Raw genomic sequence first — 22,247 nt, 5'->3', positions numbered from 1 at the left:
CTACAAATACATGGCCAGTGAATAACTCGATTTGTTTGGCGGTTGCCAGGAGAGTGTTGATGTCTCAGATTATCATCATTCCAGAATGACAAGCCCAGGTACCCTCAGTGAGTAAGAGACTGAGAGAGGAGAAGCGTCACAATTATCCAAGGAAGCGTCTAAATAAACCGATAAATGCCATGAGTATGTTTTGACAACTTGCCTTGAGGGAAATCAGGTCAAGAGATGTTTGTGCCAACTCGGCTGTCATTAACCCCGAGCACCTTGATGTAACAGCACAAATGGCGTCTGAGGTGAGAGTTTTTAATATGAAGAGATGTGAGTGAGATGGGGGGGGGAGGTTTTTGTGGAATGGCCGATGGATGTGGAGATACAGGCTCTGGCACTGGCAGCTCCTATCAGGCCCAGGGTTTTCATTTATATTTGATGGTGTTTTAATCCTGTTGCAGCTCCATCAGTCGTGCACACTGAATATGAAAACGCCTCTGAGTCTCCTGGGCATGGTGCTGTGTGTGGATCCTGATGGATTGGACTCACACTCAGCATCTGTTCAGCTGAGGCCCCTGGAGAAGATCAGGGAAAGGGGGGGGGGGGGGGGGGGCTAATGTCATGAACTACCAGATGGACAAAACATTATTGTGTATGTGTGTGTGTGGGGGGTTAAAGTTATGAACTATCAGATGGACAAAACATTATTGTGTATGTGTGTGTGTGGGGGGGGTTAATGTTATGAACTATCAGATGGACAAAACATTATTGTCACAGAAAGTGTGGTTTACTGATATCAGTAATACCAGCAGTAAACCCACACTCACTTTTGGAATGAATAGAGAACTACTGCATATTGACATCAGAACAAATGCCATGCATAGATCTGTGGTTTCTTTAGATCTGTGTTCGGTAACTAGGCTACATGAAGCTTTAAACAGCCTCAAGTTGATACCAGTGGAAGTCTATAAACAGTATCTGTGAGTACGTCTGAGGCACTCCTTAGAGACTGAACCACCATTACTGTTTTATCACAACCTTGCTGTCTGCAGGGTCCTCAAAGGTTCATTTGGGATGTGACCGATTTTTGTGTCCACACTCCAGAAGGCAATCCAATCTGAAACCAATTTGGCACACACAATGGAGAGAAACCAGAGCATTTGTCACCGGGCTAAAGTCATTGGCTGTGGTATTTTAGATTTGTCCTGCTTGACTTAAGATGGCTAAAGTGTTTCAGGGTAGTGGTTCAGGGTTGCAGCTCAGACTGAAGCAGGTATGGAACATCTGCCCTCTCTGTGAGTGACTTTGTGTGTGTGTCTGGGTGTGTGTGTCTGGGTGTGTGTGTGTGTGCGTGCGCGTGTGTGTGTGTGCAGTGTGTGATGGATTGATAGGCCATGCAGGTTAGAAGCACTCATGGGGTGGGGTGAGTGAAGCACAGCTGTGAGGAGCTGCCTGCAGAGGTGTTGCCTGCATCCAGCAAGACCCACATGCACAATTAGAAAGGCAGCATTGCCAATGAGGACTAATTCCTCTAATTCCCATGTATATACAAAGCTTAACAGTATCTGAAGTCTTTTTTTCCCTCTAATTGATTGAAGGGTAAATTAGGGGCTCCACAAATGCATGATCAGACACTATAACATCCTCAATCGCTTTTTTTTGCTCTCACTCAGACCAGAGTAGAAGATATATGATAACAGAAGATATACGATAAGATGTATGACGACTGTGGAGGTCATCAAGAAAGATCAAACAAGCTGATGCCAGAATGATAGCAGGGAAAAGCAGTTGAGCCGTACAGTCGGAGCGACAAACACAGAGAGTAAGATGGATACGGAACAACAGGGAGAGGCTGATAGAGTGAGAAAACGAGCGTGAGAGCACCGCGCGGTGAGGTCTTCCTCTCTGCGGAAAACGCTGAGTCAACGTTTCCAGTGTGCTTCATGTCCATCCCTTAACTGCCTTGTCACTTTCACTGCCTCCATTGTAGAGCGAGAGGGTAGTTTATGTATTGATTTAACTGGGAGTCCAGCGCCATTTCTCAGTGTAAATGATTGTTCACTTTGCTTGATGCATGGAGCCTAGACGTGGCCATAAACTGGATTCCATCAGTAGTCTTCGTACTGAGTCCATTTGTAATGAGGGAACCAGGTACAAGAAAGAAAAGCACTGTTGGTTGGATTGCCAGATTTAAGAAATAACCTCCCAACATTGGGAACTGCATGTGTATCTCCACCAAGAGAAGATGTCCAATGTTGTTATTTTGTAAAATATATCAACTTTTTTGCTGCATGGTTCACTAGACCTCCACCCAAAGATATTGTGGAGGTCTGCTGCTGTCGTGCTGAGGTAAAAGTAAAACTGGGACAGCTTAGAATGTTTTTTTGAAGGGCGTAAGCCTGCTAAATGTTAATTATTTTTGAGCGAACTTCATCAGTTTGAACATTCACTGGAGCTTTTGATAAATTCACAAGAGGAGAGTACCCTTGCGTCGCCTTCAGGCTAAAAATGCTGACCACTGAGATTTGGTTTGGAAATTAAGCTTTTTCATCTGAAATCTGCCTCTTAGTTGAACATTCACAGAGTAGCTACATAAACGATTTAACTTTTCTATACTTCTTTGGATAAAAAGTAAAATTGTACCTTGTCGGCTTCAGTCATGGTATGATATGGAAATGTAATTTTCACTTAAGCCTAGTTTGGATCAGGTTCAATATTTGTGATACAACAATGTCCATTATATAGTCAGGTTACATTACCGCACATATAGAATTGACATATTTCCTAAGGGTTATGTGTTGTCAATCTTTTATTATTAAGGTGACCATGTTATAATTACTGAAACTATCAGCTATTTGATACCTTTCTGGGAAAAAGTGTAGGTAAGAAAATGAAAGGCTGCTTCTGTCAGTTTTATTTCGTGGCAACTGCCAGTTGTTTGAAATATCATTGGAGAGTTCTTCTTTAGAGACAGGAAATGATTGGTTCGATCGGTCTGATGCAAGGATTACTCTCCACAAGTAATGCGCTTCATTTTCAAATTCAAGGCGGAAGAGCGTCATTACAGCCTTGCAGGTTTGTACGCTGAGGTGAAATACGTTATACACACAGTTGCAGGTATTGTCATCAATATTTGAACAAGGAGACTATTTCAAAGGCATGCTTCATTTTAAAGGTGCAGTTTTTTGTTGTTGTCAAGAAATAAAAAATGCTTCCTAGACCTATCATCCTGATGTAATTCTCAAGAAAAGGAAAGAATAGTGCTTCATAATGTTCTTGTACATTCTACACAGCTTGATTCTTAGTTTTTAACGGGATTTGAATATTTCAAGGCCTGAAAATTCAATAGAATTAGCAAAACAGGGCAAGTAGCCTACTGTAAATGCTATCAATGCACAGGAATGAATACTGGCATCATTATTGTAGATTTCATTTTTTACACTTTTCATTTTTTTCTAATGTAAGACATCTTTAGAAATTACTGTTTAAACTTCAGTTAAATCATTATTACCCTTAGTGTTCTATAAGGTATTTGGTTCTTGGTGTGGAGTTTATGATATTATGATGCGAAATTTCATGTGAAAGCATCCATCTAAGCTACATCTGTTTTGTCCCAGAGTGACTGCATGAAGAAATGCAGGTCAGCTGTCCATATTTGAGTGGCTTAAGTGACCTATTTATTGCAGTAGATATGCAGAGGGTGAGCAGAGTTCCTCCCCTGTGGACTGGAGGATGTCTCCAGTTGCTGAGCGGAGCAGTGAGCGGTGGCCGTTTAAGGTGGTTTATTTGGGGTGGAGAGGGGGTGGCGGGGCTGGGTCAGAAGCACTCTGGTGCCAATGGAAGTGGATTAGATTGGCTCCTCTTGAAGTTGCTGATGGCCTCGGCTGATTGAGCTTCTCTCAGGGCTTTGGGCTTGTTCTCTCCTCACCACCAGCGCCAGCAGCACCCCACCCCTTGTTTAGGTCTCAGAGAGTTGGAAACATCCGCAGTGTGTTGATTGAGCTTGTTTGTACCATAGTGGGTTCCCTTGATTACTGATGGCTGTGTTGTTGTTGTTGGGTTGTCATCACTCTGTGTGTATCAGAGGGCTTGAATATTGAAGGGGGCAAGGAGGGGAGGGGGCTGTTGGGTGGTTGGGCAAGTGCTGTGGATACTGAAGCATTTCCAGTTGCTTCAATATGCATGAATAATGTACGGAGCACATGGGAGCGGTGGCAGGCCGGATCATGCATAAATGCAGGAGTGCACAGTGAGTTTGGGGAGCGTGCGTGAGACGGGCACTCAAGGACACTTACCTCTGAGCAGAACACGTTCTCTGTCACCGCCGCTACGTCCATAGGCTCATTCTCAAGAGTTACTGCCTCTGTGCAGTATGCCGTTGCTGGCAGATGCAGTTGAATAACATTTAGCTCAGTCTTTTGATATGGGTGACATTTTGGTGGGTTCACATTATTACCGTGTTTCAGTGCATTCATTAATGATTGAGGATGTATGTAATGTAATGATGAGAATGGACGTTTGCAGCCCAGTGGCCAAATGCAGGCAGAGTGTGTGTGATGGTTGGTTTTGTAGGGTGTTGGATGTTCTGCTCTTATGGCTTGGTCAGATTACACTTGATGTCGGAAGGTTGTTGGTCGGAAGATTGGCCACATTACAAGATCATCTGTCATTCGCGTTGTGTCATCATAGTGTCAACACAGAAGTCGTTGGAGATACCCCCAAAATTCTAATGTGCTAGACATTTTGTCCTGGTGTTGTGGAATGTCGCAAACAGTAAATCGCTGGTTGTTGAATATGTTGCATTACAAGATACATTCCTCCATGTCCTCCATATTTGGGCACAACGCTTGAAATTGATTGGTTATGACAACATTTAGCTGAAATTGTGTAATCTGACTTTTAAGCTCAAACAAACACACACACACACACACACACACACACACACACACATACACACACACACACACACACACACACACACACACACAGAAGCTCAAACACACCCTTAGGGTTTATAAATGCTTCAGTTCCCATGTGTACGTAGTCCCCTACCACCCTAGTCCATCTTGCATTTAGCGCTCAGTACAGGACCTGTTGCAAACCTAATCAGAGAAATGCTGACTCATCTTTGTGACTCATTATCCGCGCCCTCTCTTATGCTCAGCCATCCATTAAAGTGGCCAACGTCTTTCTCAAAAGTGCTACACCTCTCAGACTGATTCATTCTTTATTTGTTTATTAGTTGATGGATATGTGTAATTTCCTGTTCAAGCTGTTGCAAACAACCAATTTATTTCTGTGTACATTATTCAACATATTCTTTTTTTTGTAGAACTGACAGTAAATCTATTCTCGTCAACACCATGCTTCTTGTTTTGCCCGTGGGAACTTGTGTCGCTTGATCAGATTATTTTAAAAAATAATGATGTACTGTAAAGGCAAGGTTCAGTTAAGGAATAATGAATGGAGTTCTTTTGAGTTCCCTTTGGAAGGAACTTTTCCTATTGGGTAAAGCTTGCTAGCCTGCAGCCTAAGGGCTGTCTTTAATTAAAAGAGCTCTTTTGGCATCCCAAATCTTTCAAACTGGCTTGCTGTGATCATGTCATCATTAACTCTCCGCACTGGCCCTTTGCGCGAGTTGAAATCTCTCATTTAAACTGTGATATGATCTGCCATTTTGATCTATTATTCACCTCCCATAGCCCAAGAGGGACAGGAGAAGAGAAGAAAGGGAGGGAGGGAAGGTGGGAGGGAGGCGGAAAAGAGGAGAAGAAGAGAGGTGAGCAGGGCTCTGATGAGAGGGGTAGAGGAGAAGAGGAGAGCAGAGGGGCAGTGGAGGAGAGGAGAGAGAGAGAGAGAGAGAGAGAGAGAGAGAGAGGAGGTTGAGCTGTGGCTCTGCTCTGTCCGTGCCTGTGCTGGTGGCAGAGAGAGAGAGAGAGAGAGTGAGAAAGAAAGTGAGATAGAGAGTGTGTGTGAGAAAGAGGAAAAGAGAAAGAGAGAGATTGTATGACGGAGAGAGAGAGAGAGAGATCTGGGTCTCCTGGGACATCAGCATCTCTTTAATTGAGCGGCCAGCCAGCCAGAGAGCTGCGGTGGAGAACTTGGACATGGCGCGGTGCCCATCTGAGCTTGGACTCGCTGTCTGCTAATGGGGCACTGGCCCAGGGGCTCTGTGCCTTTATCGCCCACTGCCCAGTCAGCACTGGGGCTGCAGGCCGGCCTGTCTTCCTGTGTGCCTGTCCGTGTGCCATCTCAGCCCCTTTAACTGGAGCTCCCTCTCAACCCGCTCACCACGGGCTGGTCATTAGCCAGGCCTCCTCAGACCCACGGGCTGGTCATTAGCCAGGCCTCCTCAGACCCCACGGGCTGCATGCTAGACTGATGTTTCTCACGGTGTTATTAATGCACAGCAATTACCAGGAAGGCATTCTGATTCATATTCGTATTATCTGCATTACCTTCTGATCTATTCTGTGGGGGGTGGGTCGTGTTTGTGGAGGAATAATTACCTGCTGAATAATCACATGTTACAATCATTTGCTTGTAACCTGTGACCGTAATCAAGGCTGAAGCTGCTTTGTGTTCAAATGGAGTTGGTGCTTGCAACTGTGGCCAGAGACTTTCTAATGAGGACACAGCACTCAAAAAATCCTCCATAGAAATGCATGGGGCTAGTTTGTCACGCCAATATGGCCGTTATCTACATATATCCCACCCCTTCGTCGGCAAAACGTCGACATGTGAATACATTGAGCCAATCATATGGTGTGTTGTGAAGATATTGTGCCAATCATGTGTTGTGATCTCGCCGCTGGAGCAAGATTGGTGTCGTGAAGCCTTGCGCACGCGCAGTTCGACCCAAAGACTGTGCCCGATGAGTGCCCATAAAACTTTGGTATATGGCCGCCGAGTGGAGGGACTTGCCTAAAAGGACTTTGCTGTGGCAAAAGCCTTGAAAGTCCCCAATTCTACACCACAGGAGAGTGCAAGAGATCTATATCGCATTGAGTGCCTCAGTAACTGCCATTGGATATTCACCTCTAAACCATTAAAGTGGGTTTGCCTTCCTTAGTATTCTTAAGCATGCATTTATTTCCAAGTCCCTTGAAGACTTTTAATGATGAAATAATTACCGTTATAATCTGGTGCTTGTAATAGCAGCTAGTAGAACTTCATCCAAGTCTTGTACTGTCTTTTCTTACAGGGAGGGACACCAAACACTCTGTTTTTCACAAATACTGACTGTGGCCAAACACCCTCTGGGGGGGTTTCATTGATATACAGTAGAAGAAATCTCACTTGGTGGTGCAGTCAGTGATCAAAAACTCTCAAGTTCTACAAGTTTCTCTCTTGTGTTTAAAAAAACTAGCTGCCACAAATGCGATTTGTGAAGAGGTACCATTCTCCCTTATCCCCAGGCTTGTTTATTTATATAAATAAATAGAAATAAAACAACTTTTTTATTTCCCATCCTCTCGGCCCAGTGGTACAGCGTGAGCGTCTCGGTGGTGGCAGGCAAGCAGACCCTTCTCTTAAGAGACTTACGTAAGGACCCCATTGAGTGTGTTTCTATAGCTCCATCCTCTGCAGCGCCATACGCACCTCCGCTGGGACGCCAGGGATTGATCCTCTGCGTTGTGCTGCCTCCCACTGCACAGTTAAAAATACACATGAAAGTGCAGGCACAGCCAGTGCCACTTCCTCACTTCTTACAGCCGCTTGAACCCAGGCAGACCTCCAGCTGCCTCGGCGTCCTTAAGAGAAGGAACTCACCTTCCCACAGCCGCTCCCCTGGTGCGTTTTAATATACATGCACGGAACACACTTAAGCCAGCACATTTATTTCCGCTGGAGCCAAGTGTGCTGTAGCCACCGCTATTGTTAATGTAATTAGTGTCAACACAGACCCTGTTGGGTTTGCACCTTAACATAAAGAAGCATTTATGCGTGTGTTAAAATGTGTATTATTGGGAAAACAACATATTCAGTGTTAGAGTGAACATGTAAGGAACAGAATATAACAGAAGATGCTGTTACAGCACAGCTAACGCTCCACCGGAAATACATGAGCTGGCTTACGAGCCTTCTGTGCATAAGGCCCGGTACGTCCTCTATTAAGGGACTAAAAGTTAAGGAAGTAAAACTATATTGTAAATATCCTCTAGATATAGATATACTGTATACTAATAAACATTCATACAGTCAGTGGTTTGGGCTGATTATTCAATTCAATGTACTTTACACCGTCATAATATCAGAGAATAGCAAACAATAATATATAAAAGCATGAGGGACAAATAAAAGCTAAATTAAAATATATAAAAGATGTAATTACATATATTGAAACTCATAAAAACATAATTAAAAGTCATAAAACACAGAGGGCAACTGGTTAAAAATAAATACATTTGATGAGATTTGATAGATAGATAGATAGAGACCACACTGTATGGTGTGTGTGTGTGTGAGTCTGCATCTATGTGTTCACATGTGTCTTGCTGTGTGTGTGTATATATGTGTGTGTGTGTGTGTGTGTGTGTGTCTGTGTGTGTGTGTATGTGTGGTATTAGGTGGGAGGCTGGACAGCCCCTCAGCAGGGATGACAAGAGCCAGCTGTGGGGGATTGGGGGAAGTGAGGGGGGAGGGGGGGGTGCTGAGAAGCTGACTGTGACTGTGGGCTGGATGGGAACCTTGGGAAATCTGCCGAGTGCGCTGTCACAGCACCACAGAGACAGTGTGTGTGTGTGTGTGTGTGTGTGTGTGTCTGTGTGTGTGTGTGTGTGTGTGTGTGTGTCTGTTGGCCCCCCTGGTCAGCTGTCCTTTGGTGTTCAATTGTGCGTGTTGACAGCATGGAGAAAGGCAAGGAGGTGGGGGAAATATCACACCTAGAGCAGTACCAATGAGACCTGCATTCCACCCCAGCACCCTTAGGCTGGGAATATACTGTACTTGCTGTTAGACCAAGAGTACTTGTTGCCGCATTGCATCTTGTGGACACGTCACGTTACCTTCTGTCGATGTGCGCGGCTGACGCACCAAACGAACGCAGACATGCCAGCCATGATGCGTACGCGTCATTAGCAGCAAGTATAGCCCTTATACTCCGCCTCAGGACCCTTATACCCCGCCTCAGGACCCTTATACCCCGCCTCAGGACCCTTATACCCCCACCTCAGGACCCTTATACCCCGACTCAGGACCCTTATACCCCACCTCAGGACCCTTATACCCCGCCTCAGGACCCTTATACCCCACCTCAGGACCCTTATACCCCGCCTCAGGACCCTTATACCCCACCTCAGGACCCTTATACCCCGCCTCAGGACCCTTATACCCCACCTCAGGACCCTTATACCCCACCTCTGGCGCTCTCCTGCTCTGGGTTTGGCAAGTGACTGTGGCGATGTTCCCTCCCTGGGGGTGGTGTGAGTGTGTGTGTGTGTGTGGGGAGGGGGGGGTTGAACTTGACCTCTGACCCCTTTTCCCAGGTGAGGGGGAAAGGTCATGGTGGGGTGAAGCTGCTTGGGAAACACTCACAAGCACATGCACTTGATATGACCTACATTGTACATGTGCATTCTTATCATGACTTTTGTACACACACACACACACGCACACATTCACACACACACACACACCTGCACAAGCACACCATAACACAGAAACACAATAACACATTGACACTATGGGAATGATTTGATTTGTGCCATTTTCAGTCTGTCACCTTATCCACTGACATTAACATTAAAAGGTGGGTTTCCCAGCCAAGAGTTTCATCCCAACAAAAAGACGCGCATTCCTCAGAGAGTAGACAGCAGGTTAGTGTTACCTGCTGTCCTCCATAGAGTGGGAAACTACCCTTCAATGGGGAATGTTTATGGGAAACTCTGTGACAGTGTAATGGAATCCAAAGCCTTATGTGCGAAACCAAAATCCATACTGTTTTCCTCGTCAAAGGCTGGGAAAAAACCTGTTTCTCTGGACTCCGTGACTGGACAAAGACAAGCCTTTATGATTAATGAATCACAGCTCTTTATGTCAGAAATTCAACAACTCTTTGTGTTGCTGTTTGTTTTGTTTGGAAAGTTTGAGTCATGTTTGAGCTCAGTTGATTTTGTTGACTTTCTGTAACTGCACTTTGATGGTGCCCAGTGCTCATTGGCCTCCATGTGCCCTTAGATGTAGGTCTTGCCTTAAAGCATGAGTGAAATCATGGACACAGATTACATTTCTAAAGTGATCATAGCACTTTATGTCATTGTAAATAGAAATGTAGTGGCACTAGAATGCCCTTGGGAAACTGTTCCCTGGCACGATGAGGAAAAATGTCTTGTGATTTCATATGAAGCCATTTTTTCCTGGTAAAGAAAAATGCGTTATCAGTAAAGCGGTAATTGAAAAATGTTGCACAGGGTTAATACTTTTTGGTTTTGTGTCTCATTGTCATCTGTAACAGTCCAAGGGACAGAAATAGCTGCTTAATAGCTTGCCTGAGATATCCACATGGGTGTGTTATAGCGCTGTGGCCTTGCTGTGACTTTAAAGCAATAAAGAGGGAGAGGGATGCCGAGCTATGTCGCTCCCATATATCAGCGGTTGTTATATCTCAGAGCCCGGTGGAAAAAGTATAAAGGCAGTAAAAGCTGAGCCCAGAAGCGATGATTTGCATTATCTAATCTCAGAGCCGCTTTCCAGTGACACTGTCATAGGCATTCAAAAGTCATGTACGTGAAGTTGAAAAAAAATAATGAATACTTGTTAGCCATGATTTTTAAAGATTGAAAGTGAAAAGTGAAATGTTTGATGAAATGAGTATGATCACACATCAAAGGTGAAATGATTTCACATGAATATCCAGTGATACTTACTGTATCGTGCTCAATATCGTGCTATTTCTCTCTCAAAAGGTAGGCCTCGATGTACTGAGGATCAGCAGCACTGAGGCATTAGTGACACACTTAGATTTTGGGCAGAGCATCTTTTCAAGTCCATGCTTCTCACTTTTGCATGATGCAAATGCCTTCACGTGCCATGTTGGGTTGGCTTTATCCTGCAGGACATATGCCCAACAATGTTATGGATTGTACAAATGAGACACTATGGAAAATCAATATTTTCCAGTGCTGTGTGTAGTTAACCTTTTGTTAGTAAACCTAATGCAGTAAAAAGTGAGGTATAATGTGAAATTGGTTCAGTTTTTTTCAGAGTTTCAGCTTAACTGGTCCTGACTAGCATACAACAAGTCTCTGTATAGTACTACCTAACATCAGGCTTTAGCAAGAGTGATGATAAGAGGGATCTGCCCAGCTTCGTCCATGTTAATTAAAGTGCAATAAATGCTGCCATTGTTTGTTTCCCTGCCTGTACTACTGTTTCCAACGTGCCACTTTATGGAGAGTGAATAAATAATTAGCATCTATTTAGGCGCCTATTTCTGAAAGAGTCAGCACAGTTGAACTGTAATTTCATACTAAATTGCCTCCATCTTTGAGATGCAGTAATGGGGCGGGTGCATTTATCGCTCAGACTCCTCCGCAAGTGAATGTTTGTGCAGATAATGAGGACATTCGTTTCAGCTGTTCTATCAACATTATTATACAAGCAAATACATTCACATAGTTAGGCTTCATTTAATAGCTGGTATGTAATTGAAACGGCATCATTAGATGTGCACTGTCGCAGTCGTTTGAGTAAAACTTTGAAAGGTTTTTTTTTCTCAGTCTCTTGAGGTACTTTAAAAGTCAAGCAGAAAATGTCCTATTAACCTACTAATTGATTAGTAATTAATGAGGGATTAGTTATGCATTTATGATTGTGCATGCTAAATACTACCACCATAACCCATATGTCCACCCATAGCATACATGCTGTATGAATATGTAGATTGGGGATCGAGAATACAAGGATACAAGGATGTTTATTGTCACATGCATATAGTTACTGGATGTAAGAAATGCAGTGAAATTATGTCTGGTGTCAGCCTATTTGTGCATTTATGGGGGGGGGGGGGTAAAAGTGCAGTAGAAGAGGATTGGGATTGGGGGGGGGGCACCAACAAGGAGCACCCAAGAGCAACAGGGGCAAGGAAAAACTCCCTTACTAAGGAAGAAACCTTGGGCAGATCCACGGATCAAGGGGCTAACCCAACTGCCAGGGGACTTGGTGTGTGTGTTGGGGTGATGACAAGGGAGATGGGATAGTGTGCTGTGTATGTGAGGAGAGGGCAGTGTGCAATATGTGTGTTGGAGAAGCTTCCTCATGAGACAATGTGCTGTGTATTGGGGGGGGGGGGGGGGGGGCGGGGGCAGTGTGCTGTAAGTATGTTGGGGATGTGTGTTGGAGAAGCTTCCTGATGAATACATTACTCATATTAGGCTGTGAGTAAATCAAATGCGAAGAGTACAAGTATAAAGCACTGGCAAGTCTCTGCTAGGTGAAGAAGCGAGTGGAGTGTTTTGTTTTTACCAGCCAGTCTTCTCATGAGGTACTGCTGCCACGCCTGCCTGTAGCCTTAATGTGTCAGTGTGATTTATAATCAAAGAGTTTGGTAAGTTGGTACATTAGGTAAGCAGTCAACTCAGGTAAACGTTCATTTACAGGGAGCTGACATGCCGATACACACATGAATAATTTGCAATCGCTCTCTGTAGTTGCTGATTGGGAATGTACTACTGTATGTTGCCTCGTCTCTCTCTCTCTTTCTTTCTCTCTCACTCACTATATATATGAATATATACAGTATATGTATATACAGTATATATACACTATACTGTTATTGTTGCAATAAGATCAGATGCACCATGGACATTTTGTGGTGATTGCTGTCTGCACGGACATCAGAGACTTTGTCAGGGCTGCAGCCGTGGCTGTTAGTCACAGTCTCTGCAGTGTCTGTCGCTCACGATAATCAACACCCAATCTGTTGCCTGGCTGCGGCATAATCGGCCGTGAAGACCAGCTTGACCCCACTGCTGTCATCACCATTATCACCACCGCTAATAGAAAAGCCTTGAACGCCACAAGCGCGTGGCAAAAGAACTGCCTCATTCCACATTCCGCATTCCACTTCACCTATGTGGTTCTGCATCGTTTGAGCAGACTATTCCTTTCAAAAGGAATAGCTCTTCCTTTTTGTGTATAATGTAAAATAAAAAATACATGTAAACAAGTATTATGGGTTTGTAAATGTGAATGTATCTAGACTGGTGACTGGAATGGAATGCAAAGGCTGTGTAATAAAAGCAGTAATCATCAGGATGGAGGAGTGGTTTAAGTGATTGATTCGATTCATGGAAGCATCATAAAAGCCTGTCAATTATTCATCCAGATGGAGGCCCCCTGCCTGCTGCCACGTGCCTTATCTGTGATAGCTAAGCCGTACCCACAGATCCGCATTCCCCAACTCTGTGGTTGGTCCCATCACAGAGGAATGCTGTCCTGACTGTGCTCCGGCCCTCTCCGGTAGCTCTACAAATCAGACAAGCCTTCCTTCTCTCCAACAACCAAGCTCAATTTCATTCTGTGCCAGACATGGGATTTTTTCCCTCAGATCGGAATTTTTTAGGGCTCTCTCCGATAGCAGTGGCGAGGAGACATGTCTGATGACTCATGAATTAGTTTAATACATTTCTCATTTTTCTCATGCATGTTGTGGATTTCTATCTGATTGCTGGTAGTCGCATGCTAATCAGTGAAGGGACTTTTTTGTGTTCAAAAGTGTGTCTGTGTGTATGTGTAGAAACGAGCAATAGATTTCTTTTATGGATTTTAAGCGTACTTGTACTTAAGTATGGCTTACAGTCTGCTCACATTAAGTGTATTTCCGTGTATGTGTGTGTTAGAAAGAGAGCGTGTGGCATCCAAGCAGTCTACCCAACCACCCGTGTGATCCGATGAGCGTGTGAGTCTTTTTTCCCCTCATCCAGCGCAGTGGTAAGGTGCAGAACAAGGGGGGGGGGGGTTTCCCAGGGTCAGGAAGCAGAGCATCACAGGAGAGTCTAATGAGCAGAGCGCTGAGATCAAGCCACAGCATAAGGGGCCCGTCACTGGGCATCTCACCTGCTGCCCCTGATGGCACAGCCACCCACAGTTCAAAGGCATCAGATGTCAGCCCGTTTTACACCCAACACCACCGCTATGGCACGCGGCACAGCAGTAGTGCTTTTTAGAGGTGCAGTGGAGCTTTACTATGTGGAGTTCACATCCACCTATTGATTAATGCAGTGATTCCATACCTGTGGAATATCTCCCCGCTTGGCCTTGGTCTCGGCCTTGGTTTTGACAGATTGACTTGTACATTTTATTTATGACCTTTGGATTTGATTTAAATATCACATACCGTAGGTTATTTTTATCTCTAATAAATCAAGTGGCTGAATGAAAACCCAGTAGCTTCCCATATGCGGTATCACGCATTCATATATTCAGTTCATTCATTCCTCTCTACTGGCTTTCCTTTTGTCTTCTTCAGATAGATTTATTTGTTTGTTATTTTGCTTTGTTTATTCATTTATTCATTTGGCTGATGCGTTACTAGAGCCAGTGTCCCGGACCAACCCAGGGTTAAGGATACATCGGTGGCAGCCGGGAATCAAACCCACAGCTTTTCGGGGCTACTGCCTGCTAGCCCGGCTTCTCAGCAGTTACCACCCTCTCAGAGTTTTTTCATCCTTGGATAGATGTTTCTGTTCTCTCTCTTTGTGTATGTGTGTGTGTGTGTGTGTGTGTGTGTTGTGTATCTGTGTGTGTGTGACTGTGTGAGAGAGAGACAGAGAGAGAGTGCACAATAAAGATAGACCGAGCGAGCTCTTTTTGTGGTGGCATGACTGGATGGTTTACCTTTGTGTCCCCGCAGCCCAGGCATTTATTGATCAGACTGGAATAGATGGGCCTGGCCAGCTCAGGGCATCTGTTGTGTTTGTGTCTGTCTCTGTCTCTCTGTTCCGCCTGGTCTCCGCAAGACGGAGGAGGAGAGCCGGAGTGGACAGGAGGCCCCTCATGCTGTCAGTCCAGCGACTGTATGTGTGAGCCATGTGTGTGTCCCTCTTCTCCCCAGATGGGTGGCGTGTCCCAGCGCGGGTGAGAGTCTCTGAGTGCCACACATGCCACCTGGTGTCAGTACCGGCAGAATGTCAATACTAATTATGTGCTGCAGCGAGAACGTCCTTTTATCTCTTGCTTTCCTTTCCTCTGATGGTTGGGGATTGTGTGAAGGGCTCAGCGGTACTCACCACCTGCTAATCATTTAGCCTGCTCACTGCACACTATCTAGATAGAGAGAAGAGTCTAGTCTTAGCCATGGTCATGATTGGCAGGTTTCTGGCCTCAATGAAAGAGGCATAGCAAAGTTGGCAGTGAGAAAAGCAAGCTAACTTACTGACTGATTTTGATCAGATTATGATTTAGATTATGATATTTGGTACGTTGAGTGGTGTAAAAGCTGTGCATTTTTAAAATAAAAGTTTTGAAGGGTTTCTGATCTGGAGCTAGTACATAGTAGATATCATGACTTACTAGAGGGAACAGCAGGTGTGTTAGCCCATCTTTCACATGACTGTCTGTGTGGCATTCCAATTAATTTGAGGGTGTCATAAAAGCAACATTCTTTAAAACAGTACACGTACTGCTTAATGCTACTGCTGTAAGATGATTTTATGTTTAATACCTGAACTAATACAGCCAATCTCTTGCTGTGTGTGTGTGTGTACTTGTGTGTGTGTGTGTGTACGTGTGTGTGTGTGTGTGTGTGTGTGTGTGTGTGTGTGTGTGTGTGTGTGTGTGTGTGTGTGTGTGTGTGTGTGTGTGTGTGTGTGTGTGTGTGTGTGTGTCGTGCGTATTTTACAGACGAGTGCCGTGCTGTGCTCCGGAGGCTGTGCTCTGCTGGCGGTCAGCTCCCTGCTGGCCATCATCACCATCTTCCTGCCCAGCGGGACGTGTGAAAGGAGGGTCTGCACACTGGCCGGATACATGCAGATGGCCGCAGGTCAGTCCATTTCCCTCCTATTAGCCAAATGCTCCCTCTGGGCCAATATATTACTACACGGCAGGCCGCCACCCTGCCGGCCCCTCGGTCCGATTACCACACAAACGTCCACAGTGCTGAGTCAAACACTCTTATCGCTGGACCACCAGACCACAGGAGACACAGGGATGGGCACGTCTCACCCATGGGTCAAATGCAGGACACAAGCATGAGGAAAACAGAATGCGTCCAATACACTGACTTACAACATACTTAGAATAGTCTGACTCACAACATACTTACAATATATGACTTACACAGGGCTTAAAGTTAATAGGCACTGTGCCTGATGTCAGGCATGGACTGGGCCGTTTAAGATTTGAAAATGGGCAATGACATTTTCAAAAATGTCTGATGACTTCAGGCACAGATTTTTTTTTAATTTAAACCCTGCTTACAACATACTTACAGAATATACTAACTCACAGCATACTTACAATATGTTGACATACTAAATACTTACAATACATTGACTTTCATCTCAAGTTTAATGGTACAATGTTTAAGCCATTAGGTGCTCATAAAGCAAGTCAAGATCAGACAAAGGTATGCTTGAGTACATGAGAGTGGTGGTGGCTGCTTTTATGACCGTGTGGCCATGCCAGTTCTGGCAGTAGAGCTAGCAAGGTGAAGGATGTGGCTCGAACAGGGTAACAGCCCATCATTTTCACAGCACTACTCCCCTGCTATGTGCCGGGACTGTTATCTCGCAAGAATTAATGTGACTCAGTAATGTCGCTCCAGGTGTGTAATGTTCCCACTCCTGTTCTATTGTATGGCCCCTCATTGTCTCCATCCCTCAGATGTAGTTACCTGCACCAGAGGCACCAGTGTGTGTACATGAGGTCTACGCATAGGGGTATGTGTGTAGGTGTAATGCCAGTGATTGGCTACAGGCTGTTCATTGATTATAGCCCTGTGTGAGGGATGAGATTATAGCCTACTCAGGACACCTACTCACCACACCCGTTCTGTCATGAGCATTCCTCAGTGCCATCTGTAAGAGGCTAACACACATGCTACTGTGACCTACACATGTGCAGAATGCTCCTGAAAGTCCAAATCTTGTTGGTCTGATTTCCTTTACATGGATTAAAGTCAATCCTAGACTAAAAGAGCTTTAGTCAAAGGAGATTTTTATTGAAGTTCTCTTTCAGTCTAGGATGAGGTTTAGTCTGTGTACAGGAGACCAGCACCAACCTCTCAGTATTGTCTGTAGCATCCACATCAGTGGTGTAATGTGCAGTATTTCAAGAGAAAACAATTCTATCTGAAATTGTATTCTATCTGAAAACACTTTACCACTACACACACACACACACACACACACACACACATCAGGGCGAAACAGATGAAATAAATAAATAAGCAGAAGTGGTTGCTCTCGAGTGTTGGTTGCTAGGAGACGAGTGGAACTGGAGTGTTGTGATGGTGTGGCGAGGGCACTCAGGGATTTAGTGCCCGCAGTAAAAAGACAATTACAGCCCCTTAACACAGGTCATTGGTTGAGGGTGTGTGTGTGTGCGCGTGGGTGATGGGGTGGTGGTGATGTGTGTGTGGGGGGGTGTTGGCGCGTGGCTTATCGACGGCGTCCTTTCATTCAACAAGGAAGCGGCGCCATAAACAAAACATGATGGCTCATTGTGTGCTTCAGCCACCTTCCACATATACACAACCATGTAAATTAACCACATTTCTGAATGCAGATTTCCTTTGGAGTTCGTTGTCCTGACTGTGTGTGATGATTCGTATGCGTTCATATGTAGAACCGTCTGTCAACATGGCAAATGTGTTTTATGTTTGATGTTGTCTCTGTGTAAAGCACCTTTCAAAAACACTGTCAGTCTACGTGGCATAACAATGAGGGCTTAGATTTTAATGGACTTCATGGAGCACTCTCTCTCTCTCTCTCTCTCTCTCTCTCTCTACACACATTCATTATTCTGTGGTTGTACGTCTCTCACTGCGGAGAATTGCTTCGCCCGATTGATGTGTCTCTCTGTTCTAATTAGAAAGTAATGATACTGTCATTAAAATTATTACAGTAAGGGCTTGCATGTGCTCGCGCATCTATGCCAAGCACGACCACAAATTGCACCACCAACGTGATCATTGCTGACAACGTCGAGGAGAGATCAGTTCTATGAAAAAATACCAGTGTGGGCCCCATGTGATCTTCATGTCCTACCAATCTGGAACCTTAGGAACGCCAATATCGAGAAAACAAGAACACAAATAGCTCTCTGATGATTCTAAAACATTGGGAAGCTTCATGTAGCACGCTGGAATTAATTGCTCTCTGTGGAGTTGAATTAGGTATTTCCTGCTGATACACGCTTGAAGCAGCAGCAAAAAAAAAAAAATCAGATATTCTGATTACTGATGAGAAAAGATTATGTTTAACAATTAAACACATCTTTTCTTATCATCCTTTCTTTCTCCCAAGTAAGCATCACCCCCCCCCCCCCCCCCACACACACACACACACACACACACACAACACACACACACACACACACACACACTCACATAGCCCACCCTGCACATCTTCATGAGATTCCCGAGCAGCAACAGAGTGTCGTTTAACACACTGTGATTAGTGGCTAATGAGTACGACTGTACGTTACATCTGCATGGAGCAAGCAGGCAGGGAGTTGAGGCCGCGCTTGGTTCGGCTAATTGCCTGTTTTTAACATGCTGCCGGCGTCTCTGTGAGCTTGGGCTGGGCTCGGCGGTGCTCTCCTCACCACTGCTGCGTTTTTGGAAGGAGAAGAATCAGATGTGTGTCGTGCCGTTGTGAGCTTGGCCTGAAAAAGAAACCAGACCAGCTGGCTGGCTCTCTGTAATAATACAGTCTATTGTTTTTGTTTTCTGTGTGGAGTCACTGTACAAAAACAATATTAGCTTCAAAACATGTCAAGGGTTTTTTTTTTTTACATCATTGGCTGCCCAGGTGCACATTGGGGATTTGAGGCTAGAATGAAATGAGCCCATTGAGGGCAGATCTGAACACTGTCTGTTTACTTATTAGCTTGTTTCTCTTCATGAAAGGCTCTCTTTATGCACTGATATGAAACACACTGATAAAGGTTGTGTGAGAACAGTGACAGTATTACAGGGAGGAGATGATAGCATGTCTTTATAGATATCTCTCACATGGTGACTAAAGTGGATAATGGCAATCGGTCCCGTTATTCTCCACCAATAATGAGCAGAGTCTTTCTAGACGAGTGAGTGCGAGTTGTGTGTTCGCTTTACAGACATAACCATCTTGTTAGAGAGTTGAACAATGAGCGGGAGAAATTGTCCTTCACTGAAATGGAGGAACATTCCTCCAGTAAATCATTCCAAATGAACACATTCTTTGTTTGCTTATTTTTTTGACTATTCAGCTCCTCTACAGAAAACGTGACATGACAGAAAACTGTCATGTCAGGTTGTAAACTTGTGATAGATGTCTCATGTCTCAGACTTTCAGTTGTGTTATGAATTTTTTGTAACAGCTTGTGTCTTCATTTTTTTTGTGCAATCAGTGGAGCAGCCATCATTATTGTCTCTCTCCAGTCACCCCAAATAAGTGTCTCCCAGTAGACGAGTGCTCTCCCTGACCTAGTATCTCTCTCAGACGGCCCCGGGTGTTAAGGTGTAATTATGTTTGCTTTGTTTGTGTGTGGAGGCTTAGCTGCTCTCCAACAAGACCAGTGTCTTGCTGATTGGTAGTGTGTTGACCAAGAGGCCCTTCTGGTGCTCCTCTTTACCTGGTTCCTGCCTTGGTCAACACAGGGCTCCAACAGGGTAACACCCAGGATGATTACGGGCCGGGCACTTCAGAAGCAGCTGCTACCCACCGTTTACAGTAATCTGTGCAGAGTTTAGACTCTTTTACATGGACTGGGATAAAATTGGCAAGGGAAGAGAGGCAAGGAAATGGCAAGGAAAGAGAGAGGGGGAGTGAGAAATAGAGAGTGAGAAGGAGAGTGAGAGAAAGACAGAAAGATAAAAAGAAAGACAGGATGATAGTTGCCGAATATGTCATGTGGCCTCCCGTATCCATGAATCTTTTAGCATGAGAAGGGAGGAAGCATTTTATAAGCAAGGCATTACGATTTCTCTTTTTCTGTGCCCTGAATGTATATTTTATTGCATGCTATTTTTTCCTCTCTGCAACCAAGCCAAGGATGGCTGTTTCTGTTGAGTGTATTTGTAGGCTACGCACACGCACGCACAGACACACAGACACACACACACACACACACACACACACACACACACACACACACACAGACACACAGACACACAGACACACACACACACACACACACACACACACACACACACACACAAAAGGCAACTCCGAAGCATTCATTTTTAATCTATTGATGTCTTTGCTATTTTTTTCCTCCTGGCATGCAAAATGGTTCAGCAGTTGTCCTGGAAACCCACTCTGCTTCCGGGCTTTTGTTTTGCCCCGTTTTCTCCTTCAATAGGTGAGGTGCATCTCTAAAGCCATAATCACTTGAGATTTAGGACCTTGAACTCCCTATCATATTTTTGCGGAAGCTGTAAAAATATTTGTGTCCGTTAAAAGATGTTGTTAAAACCTTGTACTGTGGCATGCTTCCAGCAGTCAATAACAAATGGTCACAAAATGAAACCTGGAAGTTGATGAATCAAAGAGTCAGAACAGACCCAGCTGCGCTCCCATTAACGGTTGTAAAAGGTTTGACAAAGAAGTTGCAATTTGGCCATGGGGAACTTTTTTTTGGACGTCTGCTTTTATTTTGAAAGCTCCGGCTCTGATTTTATTCCTTCAAGTGCCAGTGCATTGGATTGCTGCACTCACCCACTCTGTTCTGGTCTATGTTATCTGCGTTTGTTTGCTAAAGGCCACTCGCAAATCAGCCAATAAGCAGTCTTAGTATCAAAAGAAGATGAAAGGCCTTTTAAGCAGGCACAGTCAGTTGAAGTTGAACATCTTGGAGCAGTTGAACCCAAAACTCTTATGAAATATTAATCAAGCATAATCAGAGAAAAAAAAATCCATTTGGAGCGCTAAATCTCAATTCTTCCGCTCAAAGCGCCTTACCTGATCTCCGTTTACCAACAGCAGTTATGCCAAAAGCTGCATCAGTGTTTTTCACCTGCTCTGTGAAATAATCTTTATCTCCTTTCTCCCTCTCTCTCTCTCTCTCTCTCTCTCTCTCTCTCTCCCTCTCTCTCTCTATTGTTGTGCACCCTGCCTCATTCTCCTATTTCCTTCAGTTTATTTTTTTGTATCTCTCCTTCCCCCCTCTCTCTCCGTCTTCCGTGGCGTGCTGCCGGTGATTCTGCTGAGGAGGCACTGGCTGCGCCCGCTGCGTCTGTCTCTCTCCCTCCGGGTGCCTCAGCTATGCAGATGCCCTCAGACACATGAATGTATAAAAATATGAGATGAAAAGTCCTGTTTCATCACCATCGCTGCTCTCGCTGCGGGCCCTGGGGGGGTAGTTGGGGGGGGGGGGTGGCGGAGGAGTGGAACGGGGACAGATTTAACAACGCTATCCCCCCAGAGTCCCAAACCAGGGGATACCTGCGCCTCTGCTGGCATAATTACCTGTTTCCTAATCAGCTCATCCCTTTGCTAGCATCAGGCGCTAACGTTGGCCCTTTCATCCGCCTCAGACTCTTGGGAGGGTGAAGAGGGGACGAGACTAAGAGCACCTTAAGCCAGAGATGAGAGGCTCGGCTCATTAGGGGCCCTTTTGGACGGACGGCTGTGCTGATGAATATGGCATAATCCACCACTCCTGCTGAGGCTGAATGCTGTCTGGAGAATACAGATGAAGTGCAGGGGGGATCAAAAACAGAGATGGATGGATGGATGGATGGAGGGGTTCTGCTAGCACCATGTCTGAAGAATCTTGGTGTGGCACCAACATTGCCTGAAAGAGAGAGAGAGAGAGAGAGAACTCCCTGCTTTGAGCACTTTCATCTCTCTCGCTCTTTCTTTTTTCTTATAGTGCCCAAGTAGATAGATAGATACTTGTCTATGCTGCTGCAGAATAGGAGTGTGTTCTTCTGTTTCTCCCACCCAGGTGTGTGTGTGTGTGGAGGTTGCACTTTATTTTCTTACTAGTGGCAGCGGCAGAGTCTCTGAGACTCTTGTGACTCTCTGAGACGGAGACACTCTTTATTAGTACATGAGAAGTGCACCTCCAAAGGTGGCAAGAGCGCATCAGTTGGGAGTAGTAGTGGAGTG

At 44.9% G+C, this 22,247-nt stretch overlaps 1 protein-coding gene across 1 annotated transcript in view; it reads left to right on the top strand.

Moving 5' to 3' along the window:
* The window catches only part of lhfpl7 (LHFPL tetraspan subfamily member 7), a 107,637-nt gene that overhangs the window by 6,064 nt on the left and 79,326 nt on the right, over nt 1–22,247 (top strand). Inside the window, exon 2 of the mRNA XM_076273819.1 lies at nt 15,832–15,970. Within this exon, the coding sequence (XP_076129934.1) occupies nt 15,832–15,970 (139 nt within the window). The remainder of the gene's footprint in view (nt 1–15,831; nt 15,971–22,247) is intronic.

Source organism: Alosa pseudoharengus, unplaced genomic scaffold (assembly GCF_046254945.1).
Source record: "Alosa pseudoharengus isolate Yale_2024_CS ecotype anadromous, Long Island Sound unplaced genomic scaffold, YU_APseudo_1.1 YU_APseudo_1.1_scf_8, whole genome shotgun sequence".
In the NCBI taxonomy this organism is placed as follows: Eukaryota; Metazoa; Chordata; class Actinopteri; order Clupeiformes; family Clupeidae; genus Alosa; species Alosa pseudoharengus.
The sequence above is the reverse complement of the archived record's forward strand: the minus strand, read 5'-3'. Positions and strand labels throughout refer to the sequence as shown.